The 24,036-nt window shown below is 35.7% G+C and overlaps 2 protein-coding genes across 3 annotated transcripts; one reads left to right on the forward strand and one right to left on the reverse strand.

The window, feature by feature from the left end:
* Window positions 1–408: 408 nt before the first annotated feature.
* On the reverse strand, window positions 409–21,941 carry Crag (DENN domain-containing protein Crag). Of its 2 annotated transcripts, XM_013314442.1 has the most exons (35): window positions 21,780–21,941; window positions 21,529–21,679; window positions 20,729–20,893; window positions 17,895–18,134; window positions 16,534–16,621; window positions 15,881–16,040; window positions 15,179–15,370; window positions 14,730–14,831; window positions 14,290–14,462; window positions 13,990–14,081; window positions 13,652–13,773; window positions 12,995–13,097; window positions 12,457–12,542; window positions 12,048–12,212; window positions 11,444–11,663; window positions 11,000–11,186; window positions 10,475–10,661; window positions 9,846–10,012; window positions 9,602–9,717; window positions 9,414–9,509; window positions 9,019–9,126; window positions 8,624–8,733; window positions 8,077–8,191; window positions 7,849–7,960; window positions 7,303–7,509; window positions 6,757–6,840; window positions 5,837–5,914; window positions 4,750–4,976; window positions 4,501–4,625; window positions 4,043–4,225; window positions 3,491–3,581; window positions 3,204–3,386; window positions 2,546–2,723; window positions 1,878–1,994; window positions 409–1,692 (listed from the first exon to the last, which is right to left on the reverse strand). In XM_013314442.1, the coding sequence occupies exons 2-35, from the start codon at window positions 21,653–21,655 to the stop codon at window positions 1,509–1,511; spliced, it is 4,890 nt and encodes a 1,629-aa protein (XP_013169896.1). In that variant the 5' UTR covers window positions 21,656–21,679; window positions 21,780–21,941; the 3' UTR covers window positions 409–1,508. The 2 variants fall into 2 exon arrangements, with proteins under 2 accessions (XP_013169896.1, XP_013169897.1); XM_013314443.1 differs by lacking the exon at window positions 5,837–5,914.
* A 446-nt stretch (window positions 21,942–22,387) lies between these two features.
* Window positions 22,388–23,561, forward strand: LOC106119333 (UDP-GlcNAc:betaGal beta-1,3-N-acetylglucosaminyltransferase-like protein 1). The gene has a single exon (XM_013314250.1). It carries the CDS (start codon window positions 22,476–22,478, stop codon window positions 23,520–23,522), a length of 1,047 nt encoding a protein of 348 aa, XP_013169704.1. The 5' UTR covers window positions 22,388–22,475; the 3' UTR covers window positions 23,523–23,561.
* Window positions 23,562–24,036: the final 475 nt, after the last annotated feature.

A 24,036-nucleotide genomic window follows, 5' to 3' on the forward strand; every position in this document is an offset into this window, starting at 1 on the left:
GCCATAGTACAAGAATCTTGTGACATTTTAAACATTAACAAAGGCGCTAGTGAGATGTCATCATTTAGTTTAACTTATGCCTTATGCCCTCCAGGCAATATATCTGCTTATCTGTGGGTTTCTGAGACCAAATTCTCTGTATTATTGATAACGCCACCGTATTCATTATCTTTGAAAAAACGGAGAACACAATATGATAATCGAATACTTTGATCTCAGAAACTCACGGTGTATATGAAAATTCACAGCAATAGCAATATATTTCAAAACGTTAGCGTTAATTAAATTATTTCATTGAAAAATACATGAGAAATGCGACAGAAGCTATATAAGATTGAATTCTTTTAAAATAATATTTAATTTAAAAGTTAAAAAAAAACTTATAAGGCTACATAAAGCAATGATTTTTATATTCATTGTTATAGTTAAAAAATTTAATGATTATTTCGATTTATCTTCGTATTATAATTAAAATAAATATGATAGAATTCACTTTCGAGTCGTAATTTATTGCTATACATAACAGTATGTCCTTTTGTTATATGCTTTGCAATTTATTAAATAATTTTTGCTTGAAATTGAACCCAGAATTGTATATAGGCAGCAAAAATAGGTATACTAAAATACCACAGGGTTATTTTTTAATTACAGTAAATAATTTTTGCACATATATCACAAACATGTTAAAATTAAACACTTATCTAATACTTTTGAAAAAGTGCAAATGATTTCGAAACTTTTATATTTTAGAACCCGTTTAAATAACATTTTATGTATTTTATTTATTAATAATTATAACCACAAATTGGGGCAATTTTACGTGAATATACACTAATTAATTTAGGCCAATATTTATGATGTTTACTAAGAAAGCATTCACGTCGGTCATATAATAAGATAGGCAGAGTTATAAGCAAACACCTGAGTAAAATACATTTCCCTCTTTCTATTTCATTATGCTTGCAAAAATTTGCTTTTTAACAGTTAAAAATCTGTCTTCCATATGTTTATATTCGCGACACGAATAAAGGGGTGAGTAAACTGGTTTTTTCTTCAGTGATGTTTTCTTTTTATTACTTTTGTACTATTTTATTTAAAAGAAAACTATTCAAATCACGACATAAACATTAACCAATGGTTTAATTTTGTGTCTACGTCAGCATTAAATCTTGCTAAAATGTTAATTTATTGCAATATTTTTCAATTTTTGATGGCCTATTCAAATGATATCGGCTCGGAAATATTTATGGACGCAAATTTGTTAAATAATGCGATCCTCCATACGACGCACATACATTTAGATAGGACAACGCGATTAGTAATAAAATCTGAATTAAATTGTAAAATCATCGTAAGACGATTACGATACATGCAAAACAGTGAATATTTTATTTTCAGTGGGTTTCTCAGAAATAAATGATATAGGTTGCTGGAGTTTACTGGATAATGACGACAGGAGAGAGACAGATGTTGACAGAGGAATGACATGATGGTTTTCGTCCAGTAGACTATCGTGCGAGTGCTAGACGTTTGAAGTAATGTCGGCAGCAAATCGCAGTAGGCGAGGGCGGCAAGTCTGTAGGGCGCGCCTCGCCGCCTAGCTGCTCGAGCGCGCGTGTGTATTCGCGCTGTAGGGCCACCAGGTCGATGTTCTGCTCGCCCAGCGCCCACATAGACAGGAATACTATGTCTCTGGAGAATTATATACATTTTTTACTTATCTTAATTTAAAATAATTCTAAATAAAAGACGTGGTAATTTTTTTATCACAGAAAGGAGGAAACCAGGCAGCACCGGGAACCCCAGATGCAATGCCATCCTTTGAGAATAATAACATTCAAAGTGACTGCAAGATATATTTTTGGAAAGTAATTTACCTATAAAAGGATGGGTATCGTTTGTTGGGGTTGGAGGTTTCGCGCCAGGCGGCCAGCTTGCGCAGCGCGTCTGACAGGTCGTTGCTCAGCAACCCGTCCAGCACCGCCACTATCACCCTGGACAAACATGAAAAATTTCACTGGCATTCAAAATATGATAGAAGAAAAGTATAACAACAATATACGTAAATGTCATAGTGAGAATGTAAGTGATAAAAATATATATCAATGCAATGGGGAGAAAAATTGAAAGTCCTAAGTAGGTGGCTCCAGCGGCAACAGTTCGCTGTCATTGGTCAAATGGTTTAATCTTTATACATTATCTTAACGTTTTTTTATGTTTTTTTTAATTGTATGTGCCGGTATTAAAAGAGTTCTGGAGCCAGTATCAAAGCTGGAAAATGAGCTATTTTGTTACAAACAATTTATGAATTTTCTTTAAAAATTACTTATTTTCTTAATTCTTTGTGATTTAACTGAATTAATCGCTATGATTACAGTCCATAGAGCACTTAATATACAAAGTAAAGTGTTTTTTGTATGTCTGTGGTACATTTAATGCTATTGTCACTCTTGATCATGCCATATATAGCAAACAAAAGGCCATTTTCCACATAATCACTGCAGGAGATTTCCACGTGCCTCTTACGTGTACGACTATAACTTACGTCTGCGCTGCACGTGAGTCGTGTTCAGTGAGGAGCAGCGCGCGCAGCTGCTGAGAGCGCGGCGGCTGCGCGCGTCGTGCTCGCCACACCGCGTGCAGCGGCGCACCCGCCTCCGCACCCTCGCCCCCGCCCCCACCCGCACCCCGCGACATCTCCCAGTAGCACTGCACCACGCAACCTGCACACAATACAAACTCAATCATTGTTCAAGCGCAATTCGATGACATTACGTTAGAGGGCGCCACTAAAAAATAAAAAGATACTGGCACATAGTGGCGCCCTGAGATTTTATTTCTGTATCATATCGAGTAGTGTTTTTTGTACCGTTATAAACAAAGACCAATAAATCTAAAATTTTAATGGTAATTAAGAACCTTGGCCTAATAAAAAGTCAAAGGGTTTCGGAGAGCAAAATTTGATACCATAATAAGTACGAGGAATAAAGATATTTTTATTTTGTAATAAATTTTATGATTATTTCAGGATTAACAACGGTGCCAAAGAAGTTTAACATTCTGAAAAAAGGCAGATGGTCTGATTAATTTTTATTTCCTTTACTATCACATTAGTATTTTCTTTCAGACTGATAATATAAGGCAGATAGGTAAATCTAAGTATGAAACACAAATTTCTACAAAGTTCCTTAGGTAAATCTTACCGGAGTTATCAGTGTCATGCAGTGTATCACAGCTCTGATACTTAGCGGAGAAGTTGGGACAGAGCAGATCCGGCAGATGGTTCTCAATGTTAGCGCGCTCCAAGAACCACACCAGGTTCCAGTACACTATTGGATGGGACTCCACGAACTCTGGCTCCGCTAAACATAAGTCACCTTCTCTACCTATTGGAGAAAAAACTCCGTTAAAATAGTAAAACACCGTATTTTTTTTCTTTAAACTCCGTTTCTTATAAAAATATGAAAAATGTAAATATATTTATGCTCACCCAATATAGACTCGAATTCCTTCCTTAAAACTAAAGGATTCAAATATGGTACGCTTATTGTTTCAGGTTGACTTTGCCCTTCTCGATATATCTGCAAATAAAAGTTTTCAACTATAACACTGATTTACAATTAATTAAAATACGCCTCGCTTCGGATATTAGAATGCCAGCAACCGTTCAGATTTGTGGCGTGTCAGAATTAACATAAACCTTACTTAAAACTTTCAAATTTTATTTTTTACTTATTCCGGATGTTATGTTGAACCAAACAAGAAAAATAGCTTTTTGTATAAAGTACTAGCTGTCGCCCGCGACTCGATTTTTTTCACCTTTTAAACCTTTTCTATACATTCACGAAGATTTAAAGACCAAGATGAATAAATCCGTTGAGCCGTTCTCTAGTTTTAGCGACACTAACAAACAGCAATTGATTTTTATATATAAAGTATTTTAAAGCTACTATGTTATAGGTATGCGTGCGTATACGTGCGACTATGTTTATCTACGTGTACGTGCGTGCGTGTACATGCGTCCGTTGGTGTGTGTGCGTACCTGTGCAGTGAGTAGCGGCACTGTATGCCTGCCGCATGCTGTGCAGCGCGTGTTGAGGTTGGAGTCGTCGGCCGCCCAGCCCGCCATTATATCCTCGTCGTACAGCGCGCCCAGACACTGGTGACACTGTGAGCATGACGTCAGCTGTACGCGCACCGACGCCTTCTCAGGATTCGAACTCTCCTACAACAGTTTTATGGTATAAACAAAGGGTAAAAACCATACGCTGGTAACTAAATAAAATGACCAATAGGCATGTAAATCGACCTAACTTTGCTATAATAATTGACATGAATGTTCTAAACCTTCATTTTTGTAACTCTTCAAATAAATGCTAAACTCAAACATCTGCTAAATAAATATTGGAATATTATTGTTTTCTCCAATGTTACTCTAACATACAGCTTTTATATAAGGTATATTCATAAGAACACATTGTATATTATGAGCAAACTTACAGCGTGTTGTGGGTATAGATTGTCAGGTAGATGGGATAGCAGCGTGGAGAGAGAGCCGCGCTCCATACTGCACGCAAGCTCGGCGTCGCTGGACGAGCGTCTGAACCCGCCGCCGATAGAACCCTCTGTCAATACAATGATACATCTATACTTAAAGTTTAAAAATATCCTAAGCCTCAATAGCCTAATGGTTAAGAGTTTGGACTACGGATCTAGTGTGGTAGATTAGAATATAAATGCCAAACTTACCATCAGGATTGTACTCAGAAGATCCATCATTCGAGTCCTCTTCAGTGATAAAGCTCGTCAGTGCACTGGTCGCGTTACCGAAGGCACCTTTGACGGGAGTCGAGTTTGCTGATATCACTTCCTTCATTTCATCGAACTTCTTCGCCATGCTGGTCGCAGCTGACTTCAGACTGCTAAGACCGCTCTGCAATAACTCGTTTGACTTCTTACCCGCTATACTCGTAGGACTGGAATATAATATATACAACTTTTGATTGATTTTTTTCCTGAAAATATTTACATCAAATCCTTATGCCTTGTTTACATTATGCCAGTATAGTAGGACAGTAGCGCTAGCCTGTTATGAACTTACGCCTGTTAGTGTGTACATTATGCCAGCGCTGAATATGAGTGCTACTGTGTTACTGTACTGGCAAAATGTAAACCAGGCATTTTTCTTGCGATCATAAACAGACAAGCACGTCAGTTTACGATCGAATAAATAAAGGATTTATAAGAACTAGTCCACTAGACTGCAAATGTTAAGTTCTTACGCTGCTAATGTCATAATGGTAAATTATGACGTCACTAAACATTAGGTAGGATCGTTGCAGTAAGAATTTTATTAAGTTATCTCCATATGCGTTTAAAAAGGAAGTTTGTAAATTCGCCAAAATTATATTTTATTTAATCCTGATAGTATACTGGGTGATAATGAGTATATAAGCCGAGTTCACACAATATATATACCAAGCAAGCAGGCAATAAGCAAATGTGCAAATTAAATAAAGCAAGCCCAACCATTATAAATAAGAAATGATGATTATAACATAGCATAAAGTCAGTCGCCAAAGAAAAAATGATTTTCATAACGAGTCAACTAGATACTGGATAGAACTGGATAACCGCCACCCAAGACAGACACGAAACAGAGAAATAAAATAACCCAATAAGGAAAGTATAAGAAAAGAATTTTCCAACTTATTCTATTCGATTTGAAATTATTTATATTTCTTGACAAAACATAGTAAGTTTGTACGATGCGTCATAATATATTAAGACCACAGATTGAACCTTCACCTTGTAAGCAAGGAGAAACTGGTCTTACCTGAAATAATTCTCGATCATTGCCTTGCCAAGTTTCATGTTTTCCTTGCGGAAGGACAGTCTGCCGGGCGAATAGCGTCTAAAGAAACAAATATTCTAGCAATGCTGTGTGGTGCTGTTTAGAAACAAATGGATCTAATATACTAACTCACCTAGACCCAATTTTCACTAAGCGCTAGTGGAATTAAGACATAATAGGATAAGGCTGAAGTCGCGGCTTGTGAAAATTGGTCCTAAGAGAAAGCATAAAAGATGCTATGTTTTATAAGGAGTGATTGAAATGATACAGCCTTTATTCTTATAAGTCTGTAGTTCTATTTGTTTTTTTTTAACTAATTAGCTACATTAAAATCATGTGATAAAAATGTGTTAAAACTAAACATGCTTCGATAATGTTATTAATAATTTATAACAGAAATCAGATAATCTTAATTTGATAGTCCTCGTAATGTACGTGTCACAGATACTAAAATACAAAACTCAATGGACAGTATTAAATAATTAAAATCAGCTGATTCTCTAATTTTAAAAATAAAATCTGAACGCAACAAAAAAAATATAAAGTGTATTATGAACAATAAAATCAATATCACAACATATCTAGAGCATAGCAAAACACATATATAAAATTAATTAAATATAAATACTCACTTGAAATTCGTACATTTTACATTCATAAATATTAATAAAAAAAAAACTTCAATACCTACTGTGGGATCTTTGAAAAAAAAATCCAAATAAATTCACTAAACTTGGCACACGAATTCATCTATACTAATATAATAAAGACGAAGCGATTTTGTAAAGTTCTTTCACTGCTGCTAAGTTTCTAGTCAATATTTATTATTTTTTTTAATTCCGCGCGGACAAAGTCGCAGGCAACTGCTAGTATGTAATATTTTGTTGTAGTGTAATACTCACCCGAAATTGATCTTAAGCGTGTTCCCAAAACTGACAAGACCAGATGACATAGTTCCAGGCGCTGTCTCGCTCCTGTGCAGGTTCCTATGGGAAATTATCCAGGTTTAATTTACTCTACAGATATATAAGAAATAGCTGGGCACAGTTACACTGTTATTGTTTGCAGTAAACGTTTTTTTAGTCAAGTATAATGATTTTCATATATCTTGACGGCTCTAAATTTCATTTGACTCGCTGCGCAGAATACAATGTGAGGTGTGTTGTAGTGCAGCGGGACGCGGGGGGAGGGAACTGCGCAGTGCGCCGATGACCTTGAGCTGCCAAGATATTTGAAAAGAGTAGTACCAACTTAACAACAAACAATACTAATATTAAAGTATCCATTTAACCAAAAAAAATCTCGATAATCTAAATTTGCTATAATATAATACCCCCATCGTAGTCAACACTCGCTTTAAAGTCGTCCAATGCAATTTGTCAAGATGTCACAATGGAGCACATGTCTCCTGTGACGATCGGGTAAAAGATTACAAAAGTTAGATATACCCTGGCTGGTCATCCTTATCCTCATCAGCATAGGAGCCAGCTCGACGACGGAACAGCTTGGGGCTGGCACTGAGCTCGTGGCGGCGCTGCGGCGGGCTACGCGGCGGAGAGGGCGTGCTCGCCGGCGCCACACCCACCTCGCTCGCAGCCTCCACACCTAACGCACCCAGTGGATCATCCGCCAGCACAGGTGTACGGGGTGATACTCTGGAATATATACAGAATAAGATATACTTTTAGACATCAAGTCTTGTGGACTGATTGATACAGTAATATTATTCTTATTTTCTCACTAATATCAAAATGCAAAAGTTTAGATGGATGGATCGATGTTTATTAATAATAAAATTTGGTAGACAGGCAAACTACAGTCTGGAATATAATCATAGGAACACAACTCAGTTTTTTTTATCTTACGCGGATGAAATCGGACGCAATAAAATCTCTTTCTGACTTTGACATCGCTTACCATTTTACTATAAAGCTACTAAAAAAAACTTAAAAAAACAGTAGAGATGACGGACAATTTATATTTATTGTACATACTTGAGTGGAGATGTTTTGGCTTCTTCTTTGTTAGATATCGCGTTCAGTTCCTTGTCAGTTTCCTCAGGGAAACTTAATGTTCTCGAACATCGTGACTTGGGATTTGAAGTACCTGTGGAAATTAATGAATTTCCAATAAGATATATTGCTATCTCTTTTTTATCAATGAGAATGAGAGAGATAACCATATATATCTGTATGAATATTTTCTACAGTGGAAGTACTTACCACTAGAGAAAGATAGCCTCTGTAGATTCTGTACAATTTGTGCGTCGCCAGCAAAACTCTCTGAGCGCGTCAGTATGCGCAGGTCTGTGGGGCTGTCGGGGCTCACGTGGATCGTCTGCAAATGTTATAAAGTCAAAATAAATACAAAATTATTTGTCAGTAATAAAATCAAGTTCCACAAGTTTGGAGAGAAATGTTGAATATTCTTACTACAGACTTAAAATGCTAAAAAAAACTACATTACTATTTTTTTATAACAGAAGGGAGCGAACGAGCAGCGGGAACACCGAGGTGTTCAACGACGCCCATGGACATCAGCAATACTAGAGGAACGGCAGATGCGTTTCCGGCCTTTGAGATGGTGATACGCTCGCTTCTTGAAGGACCCTAAGTCGTATAGAAGGTATCTCCAGACTATTAATGGATCTTGATTAAATTTAGCACAGATGTAGAACATAGTCTGGAAGAACATATAGTTTTTTTAATACCGCGCGGAGGGAACTATAAAATTTAATTGAATTGTATTCTGTTAATAACATTAATTCACCTGACGTTTTTCTTTAATGGATAACGGCGTCGGTGGGGTCGTTTCCTCACTACCCAGTGAGTTACTTCTTGGTCTGGTCACTTCACTTAAATCTTGATTAGATGGCAAACCTAGACAATATAAAATAATTATGAAATATTACGTTATTAGAAAAAAGGATTTGGAGGTTGTGTGAAGTGTTCAATACACTTTAAAAATGATAGTATTGCCTCTGTATAGTACATAAACTCATTTCATTTGATTTTTTAATTTTTTTTTTCGAGAAAATCGTACGCCATTATAGGCACACATATAAAAAAAACAAAATATTGCCAAATAGGCTTTCGCAACAAACAATAACCATAATCTTTCTGTTCATGAATAGCCTCTAAAAAGAAAATTGTTTATGATTTAACCTGAAATAAGTATGCCAGCCGCAGTTGAGAGACCATGTGCACGCGGTCGTCGCGGCGCAGCACGTACTATGTTGGCGCGTCGCCACAGCGCCTCCAGTGCTCCGCCCGCTGGAAACAGTACGTTTTATCATTTTTTCCTTTCCTACTTATTGTATTTTATTATCCAAGGATTCATTTTCAGCAATTAGTTAAGTTTAATATAAATTTAATTAAAAGAATGGAAATCATTGTCAAAATTTCATGACCATGGCCGTGGCCGTGCAAGATCTAGAGGGTGGAGCTACCTTTAATGTGGTCTTATTCTTATTTTTTAAATATATTTAACCTTTTTCAATTCACTAGGGGGAGGGAGTTCTCTAATGCCCTCCTTGGCAACGCCCTTGAGGCTAACTTACCTGAATCAATACTGGATCGGCTACGAGCGTGCTCTTGCAACGGCGGCACCTCAAGTTCGCCGGACGCACGCACTCGCGGCAATGTATTGCTACTGCCTGCGAACACATATTTCTTGTAACTTTCTTTTTAACTACACGATCTTAAAGAGTCACTGGTAAATAAATAAAAATAATACAGTAGTTTTTACCTGGATTGTGCGGCAGATGTCCGGCGGCGCGGCTGGCTCGCAACGCGCCCGCTTTACGGAACAATGCTGCACCTACCACAGCGATTCGCAACTTGTTCCAGAGCAGCTGCGATCCGCTGAAGTAAAATTTAACAATAATTAAAAAAAAACTGTCAGTCATCAACGGGTAACTATTTGCATGCATTATTTTATTTGTTTATTATCTATACGATCAAAACTGGTGCTAGCCTATTCTTAATATTACCTAGGCATATCCTTCGGCCAGGCAGCCTCCAGCACGCAGCGGTTGTAGTATCCATAGGTGAGTGCATTTGGCTGCAGGCCAGCGCGCTTCATGAGGAAGAGCAGCTGCACCGCCAGCACGGGCAGAGAGTGCACCCCGCACAGCTGCATCATCACCCGGTAACACACCTACGTACGAACGAGTTATATTATTTGTAAGGGTCCGTTCAGACTAGGGTGGTGGAGAGTAATTTTTTGATCGCAAATAAAATTGAGCTTTATAAGATTGGAACAAGGTTTAATTTTACTTTGCTTCTTTTCTTATCTAAAGTATCCGTAAAAAAGGTCTTTGTGAATAGATCCTCCACATATGTTGTAGTCCCTTTCACTCTCATAGAAATAAAAGAAATACGATGGTCAATGTGAAATGACAATACATCTCACGGCGGTCGAATTTCATAGAAGCTAGGCAAGCTGTGGTCATATAATGTCTGGTTTACATTATTCCAGTCCAACGATCGAATTCAGCGCTGGATCACAACTGGAAATATGTAAGCCAACATTGGATGTAGTGCTCGAAACAACAGGATGAAGGGTCACTGCGCAGCTAACAGCTCAAGAACAATTGCCAAGATATTTGAAAAGACGTACCTCATCACACGGTACTCGCAGTTTAGTAGCACGTTCTAGTAGTTCAAAAGCATTGCGCAATGCGGCGTGCTCGCGACCTCTCTGCAACGCCAGCCGGCACGGCAGAGCCAGAAAGTACAGCGAGTAGCACGCGCCTAGTAGGCACTTCGCCCACGTCTCCGGGTATTCACTCGCCTTTTTAGCTAGTCTGTGAACCAAAACAGAATCAATGAATAATTGTAAAAATGGTAAAATAAATATTTTATTTGTCACTTTTTCTTTACTTAATAAGTGTTCAATGTATGAAAAATATAGGTATTAAATACAGCATTCGAGTGTTTTAATAAAGTTTGAAATAAATACATCTCTACATTTAATAAAAACTAGCTGTCGCCCGCGACTAAGTTCGCGCAAAATTTTAGAGATTCATGCAGTCGTTCTGAAGAACCTTCGAACAAAATAATATTGGTATGAAGTAATTGATGTGTGTACATAATTTAATATTCAAGAAAATATTTATAAAAAGTAAACAGAGTTTGTATTGACCTTTGTGCAGCTGCGATCTCCTGCTTGGTGCGCTTGGCCATGGGGGAGGCGTCGGCGAGGGATTCTGCGGAGGCGAGCGCTGCTGCGGGCAGAGTCTGCAGCGCGCCGCCGCGCCCGCCCGTGCAGCCCCGGCACACCTCCACCAGATCCATGTCCAGCTCGAACGTCGAGTATGTATATGTCTTATCTGAAAACGATAACATATTTATTATGGATTTACACTGTTGATATACCTGTACAAAAATTATTTAATATTTTGAAATATTTTGTAAGTGGTGAAGTTTTTATACAAGTGTTAGACAGTGGACATCCAGTTATAATTTAAGTTAACAATTATACGAAAGAAGTGCAAAACACACACTGCCCAGCGCGCCGATAACTATCGGCCGCCGAAATATTTAAATGAGTTTACTTTGTAAAACGCTGGTCTACTCTAAAAAATACCTGGTTGCGGTGGATCTGGAGGTAATACGAAGACGGTTCTCTCTGATAGGTTGGATGCATCAACCCCCAGGAGAGGGTGTCCGTCACCAGCAGCCACGCGTTCGATGCACTCATCGAAAAACGTCAGCCCCACGTCCGCGTCACAAACGAACGAACGCTCTTCGATGAAGCGAGTAAACATTTGCGTACGCATCATCAGCGCGAAGAAACGCTGCTGCGTCTGTAATATAAAAGACAGAAATATTACAACGGATATAAATAATAATAAAAAAGCTATTTGATTAACTATAATTAAATCCAAACATACGACATAAAAGGAACGAATACGTATCGAACGTTTATTTCATTCAAAATCGGTTCTGTCGTTTAAGCAAAATGTGACACAAGGAAATTTACAAACTATGGGATATTGCCCGTTGGGAAGATCGGTCTACCGATCAATCGGCTCAATTGGATTTTTCCCATTGGGCCGATTAAATTTATACAATAAATCGGCCCAATGTTTTCACAACTATTAACTACTTTTTTATCTTAATGAAGTAACCATTAAACGACGCTAAGTGTATTAAAAAATCGCTATTAATATGGCTTTATCTATATTTACCTTATCTCTGGAGCGCATGAAAGCCTCCATATGGAAGAGAGCGTGCGGGTCAGTGGTGCCGACTGTAGGGGCCTTGGTGATTGGTATCAAGTAGCTCCGGTATCCTTGGAGTGTCATCGCCATAAAACGGAGGAAGGCTTCTTGTATCTTCAATTCCAAAGCTTGCTGCGAATGTACACCGATATAGATTTAAATAAAAAAAGATATCATTCAATGACCTTGAATAATAAAAGTACAGATTAAAAAAAATATATATTTATTTTACTAAACATATTTTGTATAATTTAAGTACTATGGCGTAGTAAAAGGTTAATAGGTTATGTATATTCCTATTTGAAACGCAAAGTATAATATATATTAAACATGAGTATTTAGAAATTAGCGTATGAACTTATTTAGTAATACTCACTTCTCTTCTTCTTCTTTGGAAATCTCTATCCAAACTTGTTGTAGGTTCGCCATTAAATTTATTACTGGATCGTTGAACTGGTGATGCTATAATAAAAAAGTATGACATAATGAAATACATATACATTTCTATAGACCGACAAGGATATCTGCCCGACGGGAAAAGTCCAACTAAATTAAGACAGCTCACTAGCGCCCCTCTCAACGTCAAAAAAGTGTCCCAAGATCGTTTTGTACTGTAGCTGTCATGACCATTTTAAGACATTTTCTGTCCACGTATTCAAATTTAATGCAAAGGAGAAATTGTAAATAAACTTGTCACTGACTGACGGTGTTAATTGTTTGTCTATGGTTTTATTTTGGAAAGTTTCAGTGTTTAAATTGAAGATACAAACATATGTTGGAAATAAGTCTAATTATAGCCTTATAAAGATAAAATAGATAGGTTCGTCATAATTTCTATTTCCATTGTTGCTGACTCTACAGTTCTATACTACTAAGGTCTCCCTTAGTGATTATTTATTGCTTTATGAACTTACCAGGCCGTATGTTAACATATAGTTGTTCTAACGAGTGTCGCAGCGCTCGCGCCTGTCGCTTTGGAAGCAATTTAAGCGATATATGACGCTGAGACTCGCATATCTATAACAAAAACTGACATTCAATTCACTTATATACAGGAAGAGTCTAATACAGTCTTTCCCAAAGTGGGCGATAACGCCCCCTTGTGGGCGCTGCAGGTCTCAAGTTGCAGGTTATAGTAAAAGTTTCGTTTAGAATTCTCACATTAATTAATTAATTTAATTTGAAGTTATAGTGGTTTTTAAATATATGAAAATATGGGGGGCGCTAAAAAAACTATTCTCAAAGTGGGCAGTAGACAAAATAAGTTTGGGAACCACTGGTCTAATACATTGTATAATGTTACCGTAAGTTTCCACTGCTGAAAACCGAAATCGTAGGGTCGCTTCAGAGCGAGACAAACGTATGTATTTCCTATTTGTTTGTCTTGCTCTGACGCGACAATGCATTGTTCGTACGATTTCTGCTCATGTCTAAATGAACTTTGAGCCTGGTAGAGGTATTTTAGCAGAGAAAACTTGCAGTTATTATGTAAATTGTTAGAAAAATCTAGAATAAATTGAAGTATCATTGAATATCATAAAATAAGACATAATATTAATAGCAACACTTACTGTTATATTATTCGTATCTAAATCGACGCAGGTGACATCTGGTGGTGGTTCGTACAAATCAAAAAATCTCGAATCAACACCTATTAGATATGGAAGTGGTGCGTGCAACACCTCAGCTAAGCCTGAAAATTAAAAAAAAATTACACCCTCTGCTATATGCTTTTAGACAATCATGATAACAATTTTTGGAGCGAATTAACGTGCTCTAATCCAATAGTCAAATGTCAGACATAGTGAGGATACGCTTAGTAAGGGATATTTTAGAAGGTCTAGTGTTGATACACCGGGACAGTCTTGATTTTCTTCTTAACTGTACATTATCTCTGAATTATAATTACCTAACGGACACAGCGGTATGTACGGACACTGCCATTTGAAGGGAAACAGTAGACTTGATACAGCTTCCGAAACTGCTGTTAATGTATCCGGCCTGAAATATAAACCAATTTTGATATCAGTAATTAAAAAATGTATAAACGACAGTGTTTTTAGTAATTCGAGTGTAAATGTGATACATCTCAGAAACTGTATGGGTACGTTAGACAGTATATGCACAGGTTAACAGGCTTATGGATACCTTGGCAATTATATGGATACATAAGCAAATTAATGGGTATCTTAGCAAGTGTATGGATTACCTTAACGAGTGTATAAGTATCTTCTGTTCGGTGATGGCGAGGGCCAGCAGCAACAGACAATTGTCGGGGCCGAGGTTGAGCAGCAACTGGCGGAAGCCTGCACCGCTGCGGGCTAGCGGTTGCTCATCACGACGGGTTACTATCACACGCTCGTGCGCATGCGTAGCTGACAGCTGAAAAACATATTGTCATCTAAATGAAACATTTTATATATGTACTAGCTGTTGCCCGCGACTTTGTCCGCGCGGAATTAACGAAAAATACAATTAGTAGTCTATGTGGTCTTCCGGACTATGTTCTATATCTATGCAAAATTTTATCTAGATTTGATGAGCCAATCTGGAGATACCTTCCAACATACATCCATCCATCCAAACATTCGCATTATAACTTTAGTAAGAATGTTTTTCAAGGAGATAGACATTGATTTATAAAGATACCTGTAATAATATCCTTGGCTCTGGAAATGGTACCTCCTCCAATAGATGCGTTATATATCTTTCAACTGGTATATGTAGGGGTTCCTCACTCCACGACATTTCCTGAAAACAAGCATAATATTAAATATAATTTCTTAGTTCCCTCTACTATTTATAGCATTTAACCTGATCTGAGCGTCGGTGGCTCAGGGGTTAAAGTACTTGACTAGTAATACGTAAGTCCTGGGTTCGAATCCCGTTATGTACTGATACAATATTCGATTTTCAATTCACATATGTACATTTATCCGACCTTCTGACGGTAAAGAAAAACATTGTGACGCAACCTGGACATATCTGCGAAGAAAATCAATATGTGAAGTCAACCAACCCGCACTTGTCCAGCGTGGTTGACTATGGCCTAGTCAATCCAACTTAGGGTAGGCTCCGAGCTGATGATATGAACTCACCAATATATATAGTAGCCAACGTTCGAAGGTATCACTGAAGGGCCACCGTGAGAGCAGACAGATGCACTTGATGACGTGCGTAGAGTGCGTGTTGTGGGAGACGCCCGCGCGCCAGCCCAGCTGCTCCTGTTGCCATGGCGACAGTTGCTCGTGCGGGTACCGCTCGTAGAACGTCACCGCGGACCCGTACACCTAGTTAACAAGAATTATAGGAAATTATACTATGTTTTACGTGAGAGGGTTGCCATTGCAATGACATGGAATTTAATTTTTTTATTACTAAACTTGTGGTAAACCGCAATTTCAGGAAAGCAGAAAAAAAATAAGTTACAAACACAAATACAAGCTGTTTTTTACATTACATACAACTTCAAAATTATTATTTACTAGCTGTCGCCGGCGACTCCGTCCGCGTGGATATAAAAAAATCTTAATATATAGATAAGTTAAATAAAAAGCAGCTCTTCAAAGCATAAATTCGAAAAAAAAAATGAATAAATAATATCCTACGTCCGTCTCCTGGCGCTAAGCTACCTCCTCACCAATTTTCAGCCATATCGGTAAAGCTGTTCTTGAGTTATAAATAGTGTAACTAACACGACTTTCTTTTATATAATATATATAAGAAAGATATAGTATATAGATTCATATTTGTCTAAGTGTGTGGCAGATAGAGATATAACATCAGCAGTAAATACAAACCTTGTCGGTAGCATCAGCGACTGTTAGTACGAAGGTAGAGAAGACAGGTTTGGGCGCCGCCGCGTTGTTAGGCCACAGTTCCAGCGTTGCGCCCATAGGTAGACAGAACAATGGCACGGATGTGGGGAAAGCCAGACTACGCCTGTCTACCATTGGGTACCTGAATATGGGGTGATAAAGGTCTGTTACCGTTGGTTTTTGATACCAATATCCTTGTTTAAAACATATTGTGCGTGTAATTTTAATCGATGAGTTTAAATCATTGATCCTCATATTATAGTTTAAAATATCTTAACTAAGTGTATATGACATCGATGATGTTAGACATTTGTCTGTAATATCATCTTCAAAGTAAATTAAAATCACCTTTTAGTGTATTATACAATTTATTTTACAAGTGAAACCATACAGGTTCGTCTAACTAAACATGTCGGAGAGTGTATTTAGGACGCCTTTTGATGTTCAACACTAATTAATGCTAATTTTAACGTACATCCATTAATTAAGGTCACAGATTAAATATAAAAATGTGGACTAAATTTTTCTGCTGTAAATTGGAATAAAGTTAATAAAAATTACGAAGGCACACTATGCCCATATTTAGACACTATGACCTACAAAATCTGACCTACCCTAAATAAGAAAATACTAACCTGAACAATACTTCTGGCTTGTATGCAATAAGTGGTGGACGGTTCATTGACTTTTTGTAGCAAAGGAAAACATCGCTACCTATTAGACCTGTAATTTAAAACAACTTACGTGTTAATTATTCTGTAGATAAACGAAACATTCTTTGACGGCACTGCAATTAGCATTTGCCGATGTTCAAACGCACTGTGTATGTAATCAAAGCTACTCGTTGTTCCAATTTAGGGCATATATCGGGTTCAAAACTCATAATATTGGTAACTTTTCATCATAATTTTGGACCCAGACGACTTAAAAAGACAGTAACAGTGCATTTAATCAATTGCAGTACTGCACTGTATGTTCATCTGTGTCATTATTCTACCCTAGTGGTAATAAACATGAGGTTATCTATATGAGATTTTTTTTAGTTTAGAGACTCTTAGATACTATTACTGATTCAACTTCATAATATTAGTATACAATAGAGACTTTGTTAACGCGAAATTAAAAAAGTAGTAAGTAATATTCCTGCAAACATCAGCTCAAAGCTCCCTCCCGGGTAAAGTCCCGTTAAAATCGGCCTAGCTGTTTTGGGATTACGCGATGTTGAGGATAGAAGGATAAAAACTTAAAAAATTATAAATAATACGTTATATTCGTAAAAGATGTTTTTTTTTTCGATATTATCAACTCCAATTTTATTGTACAGATCGGTTTCTACGGGTATTTAATGATAATAAGTTATGTTTGGCTTTATTTCTTCGACATTTAACCTTTTTATATTTACAAACCAGATTACCTTGCTTAATCGTATTATAGTATTTCAATTTGTAGTAGAAATGAACCAGTTTTTGTATGTAATATGACCGCATACGAAAGGCATATAGGTATTTCACGAGGACATTTCAACAATTAACATTAAACCTCGTTAAATTTTATTAAAATTACACTTCGTCTAAATAAACAAGTGTAATTGTATAATAAATTGCACTATCATTTATTCATATTAGTAGAATAAATTACAAAAAAATTGGATATTGTTTGTGGACTTTCCGGGTGAGAGGATGCATGGAAAGGGAAGATATTTTCTCTCTGTGCATCCTTTCCTTCGTCAATTAAAGGTAGACATCGCATATGCAATTGCGTATGTCTATGGGCAACGGACACTTCGCTATTTCAGCGATTTCGGGTGACCGCTCGCTCGTTTGCCACCTTATGATATAATATTTCCAAACGACTTAGATTATAAGAAGGTTCTGTAAGAAGTCTGTCTTTATTTGCTTTTCTGACTGTTATATTTAAAATGCTAACGAACATTATTATACAAAAACACGTTACTTTTACCCTTTAATGCCATAAAAAAAAGAAACAAAACACCAACCTTTGTTCAAATTCTTGTTAATCATACAGAAGGCATGTGGCGACATCTCTCCTCGGCTGGTCACCACTACACATATGTCGACAACCACGAGCGCATTACAAGGCGCGGAGGGATGCGCTCGTCGATACGTGATGAATGTCTTCGCTGTTGAGTTATTGACATTCGCCACACGACCACCCACAGATACCATGACCATCTCAGCGTCCGCCATAAGACGTTCCCGACCATCGTACATAACACCTATAAGCAATTCATACTGCAAAAAGTATCAAACGTACCTCGAAAGGAGGAACTCTATTACAAATCTTATTTCTTACTAATATTATAAATGCGAATGTTAAGACGGATGTTTGATTTTTGATTTAGCATAGATGAACATAGTCTGGACGAACACATAAGCTACTTTTTTCCGCGCGATTGGAGCCCCGGACGACAGCTAGTTTGTGAATGTTATGAACTTTTTAATAAACTTATCTCGCGGCTCATCCCAGATCTGTATAACCAATATTACTCGGGAATAATACATCTTACTAATGGTAAAAAAATTATGAAATCAGTTTTGCAGTATAATTTTGTTTACTACAAACGTACAAAATAGGAGATATGAGGTATTATAAACATTAAAGAGTTTTTAGCCTGTGTCGGTTTATTTATATTCACTGTTTAAAAGTATATAAAATCATTGATATAAATCAGACCGAGTAAGGCCAGTGTGTGCATTACAGCATTGAAAATAGCGCACTTCTTCATAAGGTTATGTATTTTTAGAATCGCTATTTAATAACTTATATGGCTTCTTTAAAGTATACAAGCCATTAAAATTTAATCTTATATATAATAATACATAGTAATATACAATACCCTGTTTATTTCTAGATTAATTTATGGGAATTAATTACAAGGTCACACTAAATATAGAGGATGTTTGACTGAAATTCTTATAAAATAGTAAAATTAATTTGTATATGGCTAATATCGGAATACAAACTAAGTCGACCAGATGATGTCTTGTCAGTGAAGATTAATTTTAAGAGTGTGCCTGACAAGGATATAGTTTAAAATGTTCTGATAGTACTTGAGAGATTTTATCGAGACGTCGGATAAATGTACATATGTTAATCGGAAATCGAAAAACACATTGGTACATGGCGGGATTCGAACCCAGGACCTGCAGATCGCAAGTCAAGTGCTTGATCCCTGAGCCACCGACGCTGTTCCGTAGTCCATATACAAACATCCAAAGGTCTGAATAATTAATGTAACGTCCATCATGCTAATGCATGTGCAGAATAAAGAATTGTGATTATAATTAAAACTGTATATGTTACCATCAGATTTTAAACATCGTTATTTTAAAATCTCACTAAACATATTATAAATCATCGAAAATTTAAAAAATGCAAGCATTTATAATTTTATTTACTAACTATGACACAGTCCATAGGTAACATATTGCAAGTTTTTTTTTACTGGAACATATACTAGGGATGTGTCATCAACCTATCTGATTTGCAACAAATTGTATTTTGAAATAAATGGTTACAAATACGGATGTATCGCTCATAAGCGTAGGATTGTGCACTAATGCGGGTGGGCGAAAACATAACTTCTATTCAGAGTAATTTGCCAGTTTATGCCGTTTTCCTTACTTACATAATCTTAATACTAAAAAACAAAATTTAGCAAAAAAATAGTTTTATCACGGACTAAGGAATGAAATATTGTCAAAATAAATCCCACTGATGCTAAAGAATGATAAAATATATAACTAGCTGTTGCCCACAACTTTCTCTGCATAAAACTTAATTAGTAGCCTACATGTTCTTCCAGACTATTATTACATCCATGCCTTTCATCAAGATCCGTTCATCCATTCTGGAGATACCTTCAAATAAACATCCATCAATCCATATAAACATTCGCGTTTATAATATTAGTAAGATAAAAATCAAGTACTCATTCCTTAGCATGGAAAAATCTTAGAAAATATCAACAACACAGTACAAGAATACTATTCAAAGTTTACCATACACAAAAAATTAAATGTTCAACCACGCGTAAATCTTTTTACAGATACAAAATATAAAAAACCCAGCAATGGGTGTGGCATGGTGCTGGATAACTTTATCTTTCTTATCTACAATGCCCTAACACTGTGTAAGTGATATAAAACGAATCACTGTGTTATAACAATGTCAATCTGTATTCATATATATTAATATAGCTGTCCTACGCAAATCTTTCTATGCATAATTAAAAAAAAAACTTAATCAGTAGCCAATATTTTCTTCCAGACTCATTTGACCTATGAAAATTTGATTGAAATCTGTTGAGCTGTTATGCAAATACCTATCAAACATCCATTATATTAATACCAATAAATTATTGTATATACTTTGTACTATTACTAGAAAACATTAGTCAAGATATGCACATTAGTGACATCCACGCACCCTGCAAGTTCACATTTATGTGTAAAATAACAGTGGCATTCAATGTGTTGAATAACATTAACTTCATCTAGGATTATTAATAATAGTTTCATTGATTAACACCTTATAGGGCTTTTCAGAGGAAGACAATACATTAGGTTATATAAATCAAGCAGGTTAAAAAATTATTTAATAACCAAGACTTAAAACTATATATGGACTAGCTGTCACCTGTGACTCGGAATTAAGAAGTAGCCTTGTGTTCTTCCAGACTATGTTCTATATGTATGCCAAATTTCACCATGATTCATGCAGCCTTTCTGCAGATACTATCCAACAAACATCCATCTATCTACTCATCTAAACATTTATAGTATTAGTAAGATTATAATAATCACTTACCTATATCCACTAAGGGGGGTTTGTCACGTCCCCTTCGTAAACATAAAAAACACTCAAGAGATCGCATTGAGCCATGGTTCAAGTTAGCTGATAGACCAGTTGGAGTAAACTCAACTAACTCATATCCACTTGGCACTGTTTCTCCAAGGCTCGGGAAGAGAACACCTAATGAAATAATTGGGTTTATTTATCAACAGTTATGTTTACATTACAATTAAATAATTTCTTGCAGTCTTTTCTCAATTGAAGTATATTAAATGATTATTATATTAATCCTTGATACATCAAAAGTGTCTCTTTGTGGATAAGATTCATGTGCTATTTACTCTGTAGATATTATGTGCTGCACAAAATATTAACTACTTTAACTGCATATACTACATGTATTAACTATTCAAGGTTTTTTGACATGCATAATAAGCATCAGTCTTGGAGTTCTGGAAATTTTCCACTTCCATAGTTTTCAAATTTATCATTTGTTAAAAGTTGATGATTGAAATTATATGCATAATATTCAGTTCTAATGTATACATATGTAAAATATTACATTTACTTTTGCAATATACAAGTATTGAAGTGTAATATGATACACCACAAACTATGTGGTCAAGCATGGTATTAAATTATATTGTAATAAATCTTACATCATTTTATGCTGTAATCGTCTCTTATAATATTCATATTTTTTTTGTTAATATTTATCAGTGCTAGGATAAAGCACAAATTATATATACATGCTTACAAATATATCACAAATTGAGTCCATGATATAATAATTTTGACAAACGTTAAATACATACCAATATCTGTTATAGGCGCTTTAGAGTTATAGCCTTTTAGATGTCCAGAATCCGAATCGTCTAATAATTCAGGTTTCTCGGGCAAACCAGCCACAACAAAGTAATCCGCAACTCGCCGTTCATCCATTATAGCGCTTTACTTTTGAGTTATCTAAAAATTTTATTTAGAATAAACAAAAACAAACATTTATAACTCTGTAACTAGTAAAAACATCAAAGTATTTGTCTTAAGACATTGAAAAAAAACTAACCTGTTTTACTATTAAAAACCATTATAATAAGACATTAACTTGAACTGCTGAACGACTGAATTACTATTTAAAATAATCGTTTTCAATTTTCAACTTAAACATTTCTGCAAATTAGGAAATATAAAACATGAATTAAAATATGAATTGAAATTGAAAGATGAAAACTCGCAATTACTATTGCACAGATAAAATATCGTTTACCATTATTATAGGACAACACTTCTAAAGAGTGTTTTCAAACATTTTGTTAGCCAAAAAAGCTGATAAACGTGAATAGTGATAATAAAACAATGTTATTTTAAAAATATCTTTAGAAAATTCTGCAAGAAATAATATAAAATTAAGTAATCCCAGGAAATTATGTTTCTAAAATTCATTGTCTTTATAATTAACATTTTTCTTTGAGTTTCTGTGACCGTGCAGCCGACTGACCTGACATTGACAGACTGACAACCATCAGCTGTCTGATACTGAAATGTCAAAATGACATCATAAAATTGAAAATGATTACAAATTTTGTTTTCTTTTTCGTTTAATTTGTTTCTTATTCTAAACTAATCTGTGATAAAATATTAAAATGTTTACAGTTTAAAATAAAAAGTATAAAATTAATAAATTTTTAGGTTAGAGAAATATTTTATATGATGTGTTTACGTAATTGCATCGAATTTATTAAAATGAGAAGTATATTTATGAATGATGACTATAGATATATCTATTATCATTCCTATCCATAATGGAGAAAAATGGATAAATAACTGCATGAAGTCAATCGCTAATCAAACTATATTTCGGACGTTGACAAAGGTAGAAATTGTTGTCTTTAATGATGGAAGCAATGATAATACGGATGAATTTCTCCAAAGATGGGGTCAATACTTCAAGGGACGTGAAATAAATTTTCTTATAACAGGGTCTGAACACCCTAAAGGCGTAGGCGCAGCTAAAAATGGTGCTGTTAGGTTAAGTTCTGGCTTATATTTATGTTTTCAAGATATTGATGACTCAATGCATCCTGACAGAATACTTTTACAGTGGAATTATGCCAGGTTTAACAATAATACTCTAATAGGTAGTAAGGTGACTAGAACACCAATAAACTCAACACCAAGGTTTGTTCGTTGGGCTAATACTTTAGAGCCTTTTCAATTAAAGCAGCAAATATATTTGTCATATGGCCCTACAATTCTAATGCCAACATGGTTTTGTCATAGATCTGTATATAATAATGTTGGAGGTTTTGTTGAGACAGGCCAAGGAACACCAGAGGATCTTATATTTTTTTATACTCATATTGACAGAGGTGGAGAATTACACAGAGTAGACAAAGAGTTGGTTAACTATACTTATCATAAATGTTCAACAACATTTTCAATATCAAGAAAAGCAATACAACTAATACAATTACATAGACTTGAGAACATAGTCTTATCACAATGGAAACAGTTCACAGTTTGGAATGCAGGCAAAAGTGGAAGAAAATTTGTAAGATCATTGTCTCCAAACATACAAAAAAAAGTTATTGGTTTTTGTGATGTGGATAAAAAGAAAATAGGTTCCGTGATAGAATTGTATTGTCCAAAACAAAGGAAAGTAATTATTAAACTGCCAGTTGTACATTTTACTGAAGCAAAACTTCCAATTATTATTTGTATGAAATTAGATCTGACTAATGGTGAATTTGAAAGGAATCTTCAATCACTGAATCTTATTGAAGGCAAAGATTATTATTTATTTGGTTAAATATTATTGTATTTTAATGTAATAAAAAGAATATTTACAGTTAAACTTGTTTGGTTTCAAATTATGCCTAGATTCACCACACCTTTAACCCTTATTCACACGGGCGCTTTTTTATCGTGCGTTAAAAAAGCGTACAAACAAATGCATTTCCAAGTATATATGACAGAGCTTTTAAAACGCGATGCTTATTATCGCAGTATTGCATTTTGAGCGTTGGGTGATCGGAACAAGAGTGATTTTAAAGTGTTCGTCGCTCAAGAGTCGCTAGCACCGAATATTAACGCGGCGTTAAAAAAGCGCCCGTGCAAATGAGGGGTAAATCTATCCTAAGTAGATAGGTTTTGTCTTATTTACTTGAGATTTAATAATATATCTGATCAGCTACAATAAGCTTAGGACATTGTAGATTTTCTGTATGACAGATTTTACATATAAGTCTGCTTTACTGATCCACAATAGTAAATGTACTATACCTTATGTACCAAATTTGTATATAGGAAACACTAAGGATTAA

The sequence above is a fragment of the Papilio xuthus genome, unplaced genomic scaffold (genome assembly GCF_000836235.2).
Source record: "Papilio xuthus unplaced genomic scaffold, Pxut_1.1 DF827461.1, whole genome shotgun sequence".
Taxonomy (NCBI): domain Eukaryota; kingdom Metazoa; phylum Arthropoda; class Insecta; order Lepidoptera; family Papilionidae; genus Papilio; species Papilio xuthus.

Coding starts and splice junctions, on each gene's coding strand:
- Crag (XM_013314442.1), bottom strand. CDS start 21,655: ATGGATGAACGGCGAGTTGCGGATTACTTTGTTGTGGCTGGTTTGCCC. Junction 4,977..5,836: donor ATGATCGAGAATTATTTCAG/GTAAGACCAGTT, acceptor ATTATATTCCAG/TCCTACGAGTATAGCGGGTA. Junction 2,724..3,203: donor GCATGACACTGATAACTCCG/GTAAGATTTACC, acceptor TATTGTGTGCAG/GTTGCGTGGTGCAGTGCTAC.
- LOC106119333 (XM_013314250.1), top strand. CDS start 22,476: ATGATGACTATAGATATATCTATTATCATTCCTATCCATAATGGAGAA.